At 36.8% G+C, this 15479-nt stretch overlaps 1 protein-coding gene across 6 annotated transcripts in view; it reads right to left on the bottom strand.

Moving 5' to 3' along the window:
• LOC132632655 (serine/threonine-protein kinase ATM) overlaps window positions 1-15479 on the bottom strand; it is a 59393-nt gene that overhangs the window by 16896 nt on the left and 27018 nt on the right. For all 6 annotated transcript variants that reach the window (XM_060348675.1, XM_060348671.1, XM_060348674.1 and 3 more), the window contains 9 exons: window positions 11531-11648; window positions 11320-11443; window positions 9890-10030; window positions 9649-9762; window positions 6281-6328; window positions 6070-6174; window positions 5687-5773; window positions 2435-2728; window positions 1580-1689 (listed from right to left, as the gene is read on the bottom strand). In XM_060348675.1, coding sequence (XP_060204658.1) covers window positions 1580-1689; window positions 2435-2728; window positions 5687-5773; window positions 6070-6174; window positions 6281-6328; window positions 9649-9762; window positions 9890-10030; window positions 11320-11443; window positions 11531-11648 — 1141 coding nt within the window. The remainder of the gene's footprint in view (window positions 1-1579; window positions 1690-2434; window positions 2729-5686; window positions 5774-6069; window positions 6175-6280; window positions 6329-9648; window positions 9763-9889; window positions 10031-11319; window positions 11444-11530; window positions 11649-15479) is intronic.

The following is a 15479-nucleotide window of genomic DNA, read 5'->3' as shown; positions in this document are numbered from 1 at the left end:
TCAGTCAGTAGTCTCTGTGGTTTATGGATCGCCCCTGTTTTAAGTTTTATTTCTTTCCTTTTTCGAAGAGATGGGAGTGATGCTGGAATTACAAGTTTCTATCTATGTGATGGGAGTGATGATGGAATTACAAGTTTCTATCTATGTGGAGGCACAAATTGAAATTAAAAAAGCTCTAAGGAGAACTGGCAAAGTACAAATCCCCGGAGATCTCCTCCAATTTTGGACATCTTCCATTAGGCCTTAAGATTATAGAAACCTCCATTAGTTTAAGATTTGAGTAACGTGATTAGTTTTGTGATGTAAAGTGAAAGTTACTTTCCTTTTATAAGTGATGTTTTCGAAAAGAACATTTAACCGGCGAGATATTCAAAGAGAACCATCCAAAACATTTGCTCTGAATAGGTTGTACAAAGAACTTAATGGGTTAAGAGTAACAGAAAATTTGATGACAACATTACTTTTTTGGTAGGAATTTACTATAACTTCTTGAGCGAGTAACTAAGCATACACAAGCATGTTATTGACTTTCCCAACCCATCCGTGATAAATCCTTTCAGAAAGTTCTCTTTAATTTCCAGAATTTTCACAGAGACATTTTGATTTTTAAGCTTGACTTTTAAAAAAAAAAAAACTGCCAACTCCTTTTCAGGGACATAAAAATAACTAGAAAATATGACAGAAGGATTAACATTACGTCATTATATTTAGGTAAGTTTCTTACATACAAAAAGATAGAAGGAAAAAACGAGAAAGAACTTTAAGAAATTTAATTAGAAAAAAGATACAGCAAGCTAAGTACGATCATAGAAGTCATAAATCATAGAGTATGGGAGGTTCTGTAATTCTGGATATACAAAGCGGGTATCTGTAGAAAGGGTAAACTTCAAGAAATGTTGAACAGAGGACATTCAATTTGAGAAAATGACTGGTATGAAAACCTGGAGGCCGAATTGCTTTTTGCACGAGGGAGCTAGCACGGGAAAAATCTTAACAGAGTCAACCTGAAGGAAGGCAGGAGGCTGAAATATGCAGACTGTTGTTTAATGTTCTTGAGTGCCAACAGAGCACAAGTCACCTATTCCTATACTTTAGATAGATTTTGAAAGGGATAAGGATCATTATATGAGAGAAGGAAGAGGGTAAGAACTTAGCAATTCATAGTAACTGCACTTTCAGGTGAACTTGGAGAGAGATAAAGAAGAGTTAGGAGCTGAATCCACTTCAGCAATTCAGTTAGGTCCTGCATTTGTGCACCATTTTGGCAGGGATTGAACCAGAATCTTTTTTTTCTTGGGGAATAAGTTGAACCAGACACATTTTTCTTTGCTGTTTTTTCATTTGAGCAGTACATAGTTAATTTCGACATTGCCCTTTGTATATCTCTGTATAGGGTGTAATCAAGATGTAAGCTCCCTAGCTTCAGGAGTACCCAGAAAATGATCCAAATATCTCTAAAAGAGATCCTATAAACTTAGTACTACTACTTTTTTCCATTATGTATTGTCTTGCTATGTTAAAGTAGATGACATGGCAAATACAAATTTAGAACTTCATTGAATGAAAGACCTGATCATACCTGTGGAGATTTTCATTGAAATGCTCACCTCCATGTTGAATTGAGAGGACATTAGATTCACCATAAAGTAGTGAGAAATCCCAGTTTCCAGAACGCCAGGCAGCTTCATACTAAATATAGCACAAGCAACACTTGATTAGGAACCAATCTATAACATGAAGCATGTAAAGAAAGTCGGTAGAAGCAGTGGGGTAGACAAGTTTCTGTCCACAGAGTACAGCATGCAGCTGCAGACAGGGAAGCAAGACTAGTTTATATACGAAAAATGCTATCGGCTTGATCATGGAAAACTCTTTTTCAGCTTAGTGCTTGAGTCATCTCATGTATGGCACTGAATAACCCAGACCGTAAACAAGAAGCAAGCTGATATTTTAAAGACAATTTTTTAAAATTTGATCACCAGCATCACGGTTTTACGGTTTTGCACACCAATGCGGCATTATTACCTAAGCATATAAGCCAGACACATGTTAGACAGAAAACTTATATTTATATTATTAAAACAATAAAATTGGTTACTGTTACCACACTACTGTACAGTGTACACCAATGGGACTCTATTACCTAGTTTTTTACATCCTTCTTGCTGGTATAAATAGAGTTTTTAAAAGATATAAATTAGGTCCTTGTCCAATAAAGAAACTTAAGAGCTAGTAAATCTTCAATCCATATTATTCGACCAAATCTTTATTAGGAACATTGATTAAAGGCAATAAGGCATCACAAAAGATTATAGGTAATATTGTCGCTGTTACACCTTTGTGTCGTACACGTGTAACGGCCCCCTATTCCAAAAATTGTGTCTACGTTCATCCTCCGTATTGATTAACAGAAAAGAAAAGACCTGAGGCAAACCTGTAGCTCCGTGAACTCTGAATCATGTTGAAACTTTCCTTTTTGAGAGGTCAATCCTTGGCAGTACACATCCAAAAGATGAGTAGAACCAATTTGCTGCAAGGATCTAATAAGGCCCTTATATGGTTTCTTTTCGATCATCTGATCTACTACGGAACCAGATGAATGAAGAAAATTTTCAGGAGAATAACTGCTTCCGTGAGCCACTGGATCAGATCTAATTTGTAAATCATAGTACTCAAGAGCTTTACTCCAATTTCCCTCATGTTCAAATGTGATAATTTGAGAGGCCAACTGCAAAGACCAGAATTAAAAGCAGAGCTGGTCACAATTGGTAATTTTCAAAATTCAATAATTCTTTGGGCAATGGCATAAGAAAAAGAGTAGAGAAATATGACAGACTTCCTAAAGTATGGCCTAAAGGCGACTAAAATAGTGTTTAGGTTTTGAACGTTTTGCAAAAAGAAGAATATCATATGCTTATTACTCTTCATCTTACATTAAATGTCCTACTGTTAACTGAGTATCGACTTGATGGGCATGGGTGTTGCACATGGTAGTAAAGAAAAATGAAAAAATATTATTACTCCTACCAAAATGTTAAATAAATGAAGACATTATATTAGGACAAGTTAGAAATATCCAAAAGGAAAGGAAAGCCTGTTTCTTTTTTCTTTTTCTGATAAGGTAATTCTATTGAGTCAAAACAGCATCGAGAGAGTGCTGGTAGTTACATCCAAAAGTATCAACCTAACTGTGGTTCTTCACAGATTGTGCAATGGGTTGAACAAGTAAAACATGGCTTCAGGATCATATACAACGGCCTTATCGCTCCAAAAGAAAAGTAAAAGAATACTTTTTAACTTAAGACTAAGTGTAAAATCCTTTTTGGCTTCAAGATCTCTGGAGTTTCTTTTTCTTCATATGACCCATCAGACTGCTGCATGTATGGAGTTCCATATTTCGCGGGGGAAGCTTTGTGGATTCCAGCCCATCTCCAGCTATTTTGAGAGAAAGCACATTTCAAAGTTTTTTTATCATAGAGTTTACTTTATTCACCTTCTATTAATATTCGTTTAATGAAAAGAATAAGAACATAAACTTTTAGGCTTTTTAAAATTTCTGGGCTAATAACCACAATATAATTGTTCATAGGATACATTAAAAGAGTTACACATGATATTCCAGGAAAGAAAGTACATCTTCTATTTTTTAGAACAATCAACATTGTCTCAAACTAAAATTAGTTGAGACCAGCTATAGGAATCACTTGTATCCATCTGCCCTTTTATAAGAAGAAAGAATATAATTCTATTGGTACTCTTCTTACGATTTACTTAGTACTTTCTAGGTCTCATTATATATGATAATAATGTTCGACCGAACTGCTCGTTTTTTGACAATTTTTTTTTTTTAAATTGTGACATAATAGTACCTTTATAAAGTTTAAAAGGTATGTAAATTTCATCTTAAAAACTTAAGGGGTTGACATCTGAAATGAGACCGAGGATTACATAAGTTGAATGCTATATAGTCTACTTTTATAAAATCAATAATCATCTAAATATAATTTCATGAGTTCGATAAGTTTTCTTATCAAAATTATATTTCATAACTTTTAGAAATATAAGTCAATAAAAATTTAAACAGTGAACTTAAATGAAACATATTACTAAATTAATTTTGTTGTCTTCTTTGAATGAGGAAAATCAACTTCTTTTTAGATTTCCAGGAAATTACATTAAAACAATGTAAATCTCATACATAAAACTAAAATCATGTTAGATCATTCAGATTTGTTAAGATCTGCAATGAAACACTACTATGCTTCTCATGTAAAAATTTGCTAGGTATCAGCATAAATAATTCCACTATTATTATCAAACAGACTAGTTTTCTAAACTTTGATCTCATCGTCCGGTTCTGGTGAAAGGCAAGTACAAACTTGATTTTAAGGTTAGGAACATTTTTAATATTCAAGAAATGTTACCAATCACTCTGAAGTCCTGATGTTATCAACTTTTTATTCCTAGGTATCGCTAATCAAAACAACAACACAAAGGACACTAGAACACTATATTATTGCAACTTTAATCAGAAGTGTGCTTAGAAACTACTATTAAAAAGCTCTGGTGAAAACTATTTTGATTTCAACTATTGAGAGAAAATTTCTAATATACTTCAATCCTGTACAAGATAGAAAAATATCACGATTCAGTCCAAGGACACTTGAACGTGCAAAGCTAGGATCCCTAGTAATAATTTGGTAGCTTCGCAGATTGCTGAAGGAAGTTCAAAGGGTTTATGAAAGGGAATAATGTACTCTTGATGTAAAAGAAAGCCAAGTTCTCCCGCCAAAAGTGCAGAAACAATAAAGCTCAGGGGGTCTGACACAAAAAGAGAGAAGTGAAGCACACACTTCGCTGAAATGAAGTGCACAATTTACGAAATTTTAATACAAAGGAATTTAGAGCTACAATAAACATATTGCAATTAACAACCTAATTTCAGCATCCAATATACAAAAATGTCAATATTAATCCAACTTCTCAAAGTTGAGATTCAAGAACCGTCCGTTTCACTTTGTGTGTCATTGTTTGAAGAAAACACTTCCCTGAAGCGCATGGATTCACTCATGAAGTTATAACCCTTCCTTTCGCATGGCTTCATCGCTTTAAGTGATGGCTTTTAAGACCACTGATTTCCATGATGTGGTTTAGGAAGCAACAATCTTCGACTCATCGCACATTAGTATTCTTTCTAATGTCTCCCAAGTCTACCACATACTCCTCTGTTTCAATTTGTTTGTCGTACTTTCCTTTTTAGTCAGTTTCAAAAAGAATGCTTCTTTCCTTTTTTTTTTTTTTTTTGGCAACTCTTTAATTCCAACGTTCCACATGGCATGTTAAGACCACAAGACTAAAAGTCATTTTGGTATATTCTACATATCTTTAATTTAAGATCACAAGATTCAAAAGTGTTCTTTACTGTGTTCTTTACTTTCTTAAACTTCGTGCCAAGTCAAAACCAGAGAAACAAATTGAAACAGAAGGAGTACTTTTTATCTCCTTCTTTTCCTTTTTGGATTACCATTTACCACAACAGGCTACCAAAGAAGCAATAAATTCAGGAACCATTGGTAAGATTAACCATAGCAGGCAAGAGATGATTGCAAAATGATTGCAAAATGAGAGGCCAGAGTGGATAATAAAAATGTATAAGCAGCAGCGATTGGTGTTTATGTGAACTGACCTTGTGGGATTGGATGATTCCATAGAGGCTGTCTGGTTCGTTTATTTGTGTTACTGCAGATAAAAGTATTTCAATGTGTTGTGGTAGCTGCAACATCAGAGAAAGTATGAGTCGTGCCTTCAAAATCTAGAATAACTTCATTGGATAAATCATAACTTTCTATATGCTAAGTGACGCAAGGGGAGTGTTAACAAATAAGAGACTCTAACAAATGATAACTTCAGATAAACAATTAAATGCATATATTAACTCACAATCTCAACATGAGAAAAGATAAATCATAACTTTCTACATGCTAAGTGACGCAAGGGGAGTGTTAACAAATAAGAAACTCTAACAAATGATAACTTCAGATAAACAATTAAATGCATATATTAACTCACAATCTCAACATGAGAAAAATCTGGAGTGCCCAATGTCAGGGAATTGAAATTCTCTTCACACCAGTGTTCCACATAAAGAACAGCAGTAAAGTAAGCACCAGAAGTCTGGCATTGAAGAGAGACAGAGAGATTAAAGTTAAGAAAGAAGAGACATCAAAGAGAATAAGGAAAGGAAAGGAAAGAGCATTGACAAAAAATGTTTGGCACTCACAATTGCAGACCTTGCAACAGCAAGATAATCCATAGGAATCCAATAAACCTAGCAAAACAACAGGAAACGGAAAGGGCATGAGTCAGTAATCCTAAGTAGAGAACTTCGGTCATAAACTTATTCTCTCAGTAATTCAATCTAACTTCCAGAAAACTAGAGGCCACGAGTAAGACATCAAGTTTAGAATTCTCACAGAATCTAGCTTACAACACTTTGAAATGTGAATGTGTTTAACATATCCTCAGACCGAAATTATACACATGGGCTACTGAATCCCTCAGCAAAGCCAATTAGATTTGGATCCTTCAGGATGAGACCAAATACATTTCACTATAAATAACTTTATGTAAATAACTTGACATGTGCACTCTTTACGAGGATAATAACTTGGCAAAGATGTTTCAACAAACATACAACAACAACAACAACAACAACATACCCAGTGTAATCCAACAAATGGGGTTTGGGGAGGATAGGGTGTATGCAGACCTTACCCCTACCTTTGTGGGGTAAAGAGGATGTTTCCAATAGACCCTCGTCTCAAAAGAAATGTATCCATGCACGATTGTAAGAAACATAAAACAGAAAAATATAAGACTACGCGCAGCAACAAATAATAATACACCTCGAAGATTAAGAAACTATGTGATACCAAAATAAAATTACAAAAAGAAGAAGAGGAGAGGAGGAGGCTAGCCCCTATATCTCGCACACAAAGTGTGACAACACTCAGCTAATCTTCCACCCTAATCCCTACCCTCAATACCTTCTTATTTCAGGTCATGTCCTCAGTCAGTTGAAGTTGTGCCATGTATTGTCTAATCACCTCCCCCAATTCTTCTTCGAACTACCTCCCTCTCCTAGCTCATGCCACAACCAACCTCTCACACCTCTTCCCTGGTGCATCTTTACACCTCCTCTTCACATGCCCGAACCATCTCAGCCTCACTTCTCTCATTTTGTCCGCCACGGAGGCCACTCGCACCTTGCCCCGTATAACTTCGTTCCTAATCCTATCTGTCCTAGTATGCCCACACATTCATCTAAGCATCCTCATCCACGCTACCTCCATCTTCTGAACGTGGGCATTCTTGACATGCCACTCAGCCCCATACAACAATGTATGTCTAACCACCACTCTGTGGAACTTACCTTTAAGCCTTGATCGCACATTCTGATCACACAGTACTCCGAAGGCGAGCCTCCATTCACTCACCTCGCTCCAATACGGTGTGCGACATCATCGTCAATTTCCCCATCTCAATTAGACTGTGGACCCAAGATACTTAAAGCTTCCTCTCTTGGGTATGATTTGTTCCTCGATCTTCACTTCCACCTCCTCTCATGCGCGTCACTGAACTTGAACTTCAGGTACTCTATTTCGTCTAGCTTAACCTGAAACCTTTAGACTTTAAGGCCTTTCTCCAAACTTCCAGCCTATCATTAACTCCACCGCGCCTCATCAACCAATATTGCCATCTGCAAATAACATACATCGCGGCACCTCCCCTTGAATATGCCATGCCAATTCGTCCCAACTTGCATCAAGCCCATCTAAGCCTTTAATCTGGTTAAATTAGTCAGGCCAGGTGATCCTTCATTCCTAAATTGGAACATGTGAATGTTCACCAAGTATAATGACCGGAAAGCAGGAGCAATATAAGGCCAAAAGACAAACTACAAAACTTAAGATTAACAAGTCACATAATCATAAAACAGCAACATGTATAGAATTCCATCCCAAAAGAAGATGCAGTCCAACGCATACAGAGGGTACAAGGTGAAGAAGTGCATCGGGGTTTGAGATTTAGGAAGAATTTGAAAGACTGGAGATCGTAGAGTTCCACAAGTTGATGGAGTTGCTCCACACACAAAATATTTCACAGTTTAGCCATGACGTTTGGTGGTGGGTGTTTTTTTTTTGGGGGGGGGGGGGGGGGGGGATGCTTTTCTGTTAGATCTTATCATGAGAAGCTACTAGGTAGGGACAACCTTTCTTTATCTTTCAACCATGCATTTCTAGGGTACCGAGAAAGGTGCGTTTCTTAACCTGGCTAGTTATGAGGGGGGTGATTCTAAATGCCGAGAATTTGAGGAAGAGGAGACAACAACAACAACCCAGTGAAATCCCACAACGTGGGGTCTGGGGAGGGTAGAGTGTACGCAGACCTTACTCCTACCAAGGTAGGATGGCTGTTTCCGAGAGACCCTCGACTCAATAAAAACATAAAAGGAGAATTATATGATTTTCGCTAAATGTTGAACGACAAAAATATCCTCTAAATGTTGATCGACCTTTATACCCTTAACTATTTCACATAAACTCAAAATAGAAGGACACGATTGGAAAAAGACACCTTGCCTCTTGGGATGAAGAGTTCTAGTTGAATAAGGGACTTTAACCATAAAAGAAGTAGGATGTGCAAAAGCTTGGGAGAAGATGTAGGTCACCTCTTTTTACATTGTATGATTGCATCTTAATTGTGGTGTGAAGTACTGGGATGATTTGGCCTTTAATGGGTGATGTCAAGCACAGTTACAGAAGCGACGTTTAGTTGAACTTTTAGAAGATGGGAAAGAAGACGCAGGGAATGGAATGTTGCTCCACTTTCACTTATGTGGATCATTTAGAGAGAGAAATAGGAGAGATTTTGATGGAATAGCGACAGAATTTGTACATTTAAGGAGTAGCCTCTTCCTCCTTATTGTTTTGTTGCACCCATGAAATTCCTTTCTAGAGAAACATTTATTTTTTTGAGGTTTCTCTATTTTTGGTATACTCCTTGTATACGGATATTTATGCCCTTCTTTAATAAAATCTTTGTTAAAAAAAATAGTTGAACAACCAACAAAAGCCGCATGGTCACACCACTAAGGTTTACTAGACGAGAACATTTAAAACAAGAAAACAAATAATATTGCATCCCGTTTGGACATGAGTTTTTCCTATTTAAAAAAAAAACGTTTGGCCATACATTGGACCGATTTTTGAAAAAATTCTGTAGATAGAGTTTCAAGTTTGAAAAAATGGTTTTGACCAGTTTTTCACGTGAACTATTTTTCCAACTCACAGAACTTCTACTTTCTTTTAAGTTAAATGCATGTCCAAACACAACTTCAACTTCCCAATACCCTTACTTTTTCAAATATCACATTTTTTATGTCCAAACGCTTACTTCAACTGCGAGCAGCCAAACAATAAAGAGTAGGGAATACTAGTTTATGACGTTATTCAACTGCATTACAACTTAATAGATATCAGAAACACTATCAAATGATAATCAAATACTGCAGAGTCGAAAACTATGTTTTATGTACAGGATGAAGAAGTTGTTGCCACAGAATAAAACATGCTAGGATTCATTTACCTTTTCCCATGACAATGTGGACATTGATACTACAGATGAAGTGGTTGTCTGATGCTTTGCCTTCAGAGGTGTGGTGCGTAACTTTGATCCATAGCTAGAAGGTCTTCCATATTGCTGAAAATATTAGCAGATATTACTGATATCATCTCAATTGAGTGAGCTTAATATCTTTCTAAATGCAAATTAGTAACTTAGGTATCATTCTACGAAAAAGATTAGCTAATTTGCATATCATGTAAACCTTTGAATTTTCTCGCTTAGAGGAATTAGAGGATGTGCCTCTTTCCATCACGTGACACAATCGAAGCTCATTAAGAGCATCTAAGATAACTTGAATTGATTTGGTCACCTTATTGTCCTCGGTAAGAATGTTCTCTTGCACCTACATACAAAAGCAAATAGTATTGATATTTTGTTCTCACTAAAACGATGAAATAGTATCTATTGGCACTGATATCCACACGCATGTTTTAAACGTTTCGTCCATATACTCCAGATTGGTTCACTAGAAAAGGGTACTTATTACAATGTTTAACAATAGCTTAAAGTAAACGGGCATTCAATAACACATGCAAAAAAGGAAAACTTGAAATAATATTAACTGCGATAAAGAAAGAGAAATATATAGTCTGTAAGCACAGGTTATCAAAAGGGAGCTACATACTTTCCCACATATTGTTACATCTATTTGGAATTAAGATCCTTTAATGGTAAATACTTTAGATCATAAGGCATTGACTATTTTGATGTTCTTGACCTATTGTGAGCTACAATTACTGACCTTCATCTATCCATTTAGTAAAGTCATGTGCAATAAACAGCCTAATGAAGTACAACAACAACAACAAAGCGTAATCCCACGAGTGGGGTCTAGGGAGGGTAGTATGTATGCAGACCTTACCCCTACCTTGGGAAGTAGAGAGGTTGTTTCCTATAGACCCTCGGCTCAAGAAAAAGCATATTAAAGCAGTATGGAAAAGGAAGTGAAGAAGCCACGACAAAATACTACAGCTAGCATGATAAAGCATTCTTACAAAAGGAACAGTAACAACAACAAATAACACTATAGTCAAGGTACAAGACACAATAGATAGTAACAGAAATCGAAGAACAAGAAACTACAAGACTAATACTACAACTACTGGTATGGAGCCTAATGATGTATGCAATTGAATCTTCTAATTTTGAACAATTTAAATAAAGAAAGAAAAGGCATAATTGACTCATTTAATCAAAGAGATCCGGATAATATCAAAAGAAGTGGAAAACAAGGTTATATACAGATATTCTTGATGCTTTAACCAATAAAGGATGATGTAGATGTAGGTAAATAATGGAAATGGAGACTTTGCAACAACAAAATAAGAGGAGGATCGTCGCAAGAATCCAGTGCATACGTATTGAATATGCAGCTACGCATACTCCAGTGAGTTTCATGACTAATTAAAACCAGTTTGAACTGCTAATTACTTGATAAGAGAGACTGTACACGATAACCACATAGGACCTAATCATGTTAGTCACCCAAACAGTTAAATGGCTTAGGGTGTTTAACTGAAAAGAAGTACTTAATTCATTTGCTTTTGTTTATATGCTCATGCCACATCACAAGATGGTGAAAGTTGTGAGGAGGTAACCAAGCTGGAACAAATAACAAAATGTTACAATAACCTGTGAGGAGATAAGTTGACAAAGATCAACATCCACGTCTCTTCTACACGATAAATTGACCATCACATGAGGGAACAAGAGTTCTGCAACTTCAGATTTCACCAACACAATATCTTGACACAATCTGAAAGGACCGTGGGCCTTTACTAAAACAAAAGCAAAAAAGTTGATAGTCCTAAATAAAGGGATAGATGATCTGGGAAGAAATTACCTCAGGATCATATCATCACAATATTTAATCAGCGCACAAACAAGAGGACAAATCCATGTCTCGAACGTTTTTCCATCGGTCTTCCATAAAGAAGAATTCTTTAGGGAAAGTGCCTCAGCTGCAAGGATATTAAGCAAGGAGATACATGAATAGATGGCAACTGATGAAGCCTTTTGTTAATATAAGTAACAAGTACCATCATGTTTATGGTCTAATTGAGCACAAAATCAATGGTACACCTATCAGTATGCTGAAGATATAGAACATCTATGTCTCTAGACGTTTAGATTAATCCGGGTACAAAAACACTTTCAGTTTTCCAATGCAAGTTTCACTAGCAGACACTCATTGTTAGCACCATTTTCCGTAGGCATCTAGATTTCTCTTTACTGCCAAAGGTACCCCATATTTCCTATTGGAGCGCCTATACTTCAAAATGCACTAGATTGAAACTCTAAGCGTGTTGATTCAGTTTTCACTCCTTTGTTCATGAAGGAAGGAAAGGCAAGGCCCTGATGTTCCTCAGAATAACCGCAGGCCAGAAACAAAGCAATATAGGGGCAAAATCAACATTTCCGATCCCTCATAATTTTGCCTTAGCAATGGCGCATAAGTATAGCCTATAGCTTTAAGCAGACTGAATAAATCATTTCTCTTTTCTAGGCTTGGCCTCCAAGCATAAATATTTTTAAAGCAATTAATCCTTGCTGTAAGCTATTAAAATCACTTGAACTAGTGTTTAGAGTACACCTGCGCTCTTTAGAACGAGAGCAAGTACTCCTGTGATTCAGAATCCCATGACTAAAGATCTTCGGGGTAGATGAATCATGAATCAAGAACATAGAGTAAAAATGATAGACAGGAACCAATCCTCGTCATATCGTTAATTATTGTACATTGAATTGGATCAAAGCGTGATGTTTATGTAAAGAATGGATCTTGGGCCTAACTCAACCCCAAAAGCTAGCTTTTAGGGTGAGGATTGTTCAAGTCCGTCTATGGAGACCAATTACCCATCCCATATCCGATGTGAGACTCTTAACACTCCCCTGCACGCCCAGACCTAGTTAACTGGAGTGTGGACAATATAATATGGGGGTCAACAGTTTAGAAAGCTAGGTTTTAAGATTTGAAAATTCCTGCACGTTTAATTTAATGACCACAACATTCACATCCCTATTGTGTGATAAGAATGTGCCACCAAGATTTAAAAGGTAAGTGTTATAAAATGGTTGTTAGACCAGCTATGTTCTATGGGTGAAGTGTTGGCCGGTCAAAAACTCGAACATCCAGAAGATGAAAGTAGCGGAAATGAGGATGTTGAGATAGATGTTTAGGCATAATGGGAGAGATAGGATTAGGAATGAAGATATTCAGGACAAGGTGGGAGTGGCCTTCATGGTGGACAAGATGAGGTAAGCGAGGCTGAGATGGTTCCGGCAAGTGAAGAGGAGATGCACCAGTGAGGAGGTGTGAGAGGTTGGCTATGGTGGGTCTGAGGAGAGGTAGAGGTAAGCCGAAGAAGTATTGGGAGAGGTGATTAGAGGACATGATCTTAGATAGGAGATTACGAAGGTCGAGGATTAGGGTAGAAGGTTAGTTAGTAGTCGAGGGTTGTCTAGTTTCCCTTATCAATATCATTATTATTACTCTCCTATTATCTTATTCTTCGATTTTATTATTACTTGTTGTTTCCTTTGCTTCGGTTATCGTATTATTTTTTGTTGCTGCTGTTGTTTTCTCCATTGTTTCCGACATGGCTTCTTCTTATAGGCTATGGTAAGTGATGCCTATACTGAACTGTTTAACTAATAGGAGGAGAACTGAATCCCAGAACAGTACACAAGAGGACAAGGAATTTAATGATTTGTCAACTGAGATTCCAAATATAGTACCCAATAAGAAAGCATCTGAAATAACCAAAAAAAAAAATATATACAGTAAAGTTATTGGACCAAGTACTTCAAAAGCATAACGTTTGTGAAAAAATTCAAGTATTAAGATTCTGAGATCAAAAGTTGAAGTTATGAAAAGTACTTAAAATTTGAAAATGTAATGGGCAGCCCGGTGCACAGAGCATCCCGCATTAGCAGGGTCCAGGGAAGGGACGCACCCCAAGGGGTGTGATGTAGACAGCCTACCCTAATGCAAGCATTAGTGGCTGCTTCCACGGCTCGAACCCGTGACCTATAAGTCACACGGAGATAACTTTTATCATTGCTCCTAGGCTCCCCTTCAACTTTGAAAATGTAATATTTGGAGAAAAAACAAAGGATCGAGATTCTGGTATAAAGAACCAAAGATGTGAAATAAACTAACTAAAAGCAATATTGAGACAGTTCTACATAGCCTACATTGCAACTTCCCACTACTTAGTTGCTTTATAGTGGTGGTGTTTCACGATTACAGTGAAAAAGGGAAGGAACAAACTTTGATGTAAAATGATGATAGGCAACATCACAACACTATAGTCTTCCATGAGGAGAAGAAACATGAATCAAATGAAACACAAGGAAAAGAAGGTAAATGCTGGATGAGACAGCAAGGAACTGATGGCAACTTTGAGGTGACAGCGTTTGCTGCTGCCTAATTTTTTTTTTTTTTTTTGATAACATTGGTATGTATTGACTTAATCAGTGCATAGGTTGCACTGAAACCATATTTACAGCAAGCGTGAGAAAACTGATCCAGAAATCTGAAAATCTAACAAGAGCCTAGGATTTCACTTATGGATTCAGTCTCCTCTAGGTAAATCTGTTTGTACCAAAAACAAAAAAGTTTGATGCAATTCAGCTTGATCCTTTGTACAATCACTACTACTGTCTTCAAAGCACCTTGAATTTCTCTCTTTCCATATTGTCCACCAAATGCAAGCTGGTACAATCATCCATCTATCTCTGTCTGAGGCTCCTATTCCTGCCTCCTCCCAACTATGGAGTAGATCAGTAATCCTATTTGGCATTACCTAGACAATGCCCCTAAGATTCACAAAGATCCTCCAAAGCTGCATTGTGATCCTACAATGTAAAAATAGATGACTGTCTCACCCTCTTAACTCTAGTAGTCAGATCACATGGTATAACCTCATACTTCAAGAGAGGATACAGAATCAAATACTCAAAGAGAAGATACTTCTTTTTACACGAAACCATGATGTCATTCTGAAGAGAGTGTAACATATGTGCCAAAGAACCTAATTTTAACCATGATACCTAGTATCACCAAACATGTAATTAGAACCTTGCTGGAAAAACTAGTGCACTCAGAACGCTGGAAAGACATTCATTATAGAGGAAATCCTAATGTTATTCCAAAGACAAGTGGGACGTTGACATTAAAGGAAACGCTAATAGTTTTACATCAGACCTAATGCCCTCAAAACGCAAGTGAGACATTCATTTTAAAGGATGAAGAACTCTCTCTATCTTCCATTTTATTGAGACGTCTCTCCTATCATCTTCATGTGTCATCATCATTAAGAGGGAAGAAATCGATGGAACTTGTCTCGTACTCCTGACTCTTGAATCAATTGTCCCTATCGTTGAACACTAAGCACTATACGAAATAACACTTGTAATTATAGATTCAAGAGCTTACAACAACAACAACATACCCAGTGTAATCCCACAACGTGGGTTCTGCGGAGGGTAGGGTGTTCGCAGACCTTACCCCTACCTTTGTGGGGAAGGAATTTCAAGAGCTTACGGTAAGGAATTTCATTTGGAGGAATAGGTTAGTACACAACAAGTTGAGGAAAGACATCAAAATAACACATTTTCCATCCATAGAAGTATACATGATATCCAGAACGAAGTGCCAAATTCTCAACGCATTTGCTGACATACCCGTCTCACAAGCCCAACAGTAACTTATGTGCAAATCTTTTGAGAAAGATAAGTTTTCTCAAAAAAAAAAAATGGAAGTAGTGTATATAAAAACTAGTGTAAGC

This window comes from Lycium barbarum, chromosome 3 (genome assembly GCF_019175385.1).
Source record: "Lycium barbarum isolate Lr01 chromosome 3, ASM1917538v2, whole genome shotgun sequence".
NCBI lineage: Eukaryota > Viridiplantae > Streptophyta > Magnoliopsida > Solanales > Solanaceae > Lycium > Lycium barbarum.
The sequence above is the reverse complement of the archived record's forward strand: the minus strand, read 5'-3'. Positions and strand labels throughout refer to the sequence as shown.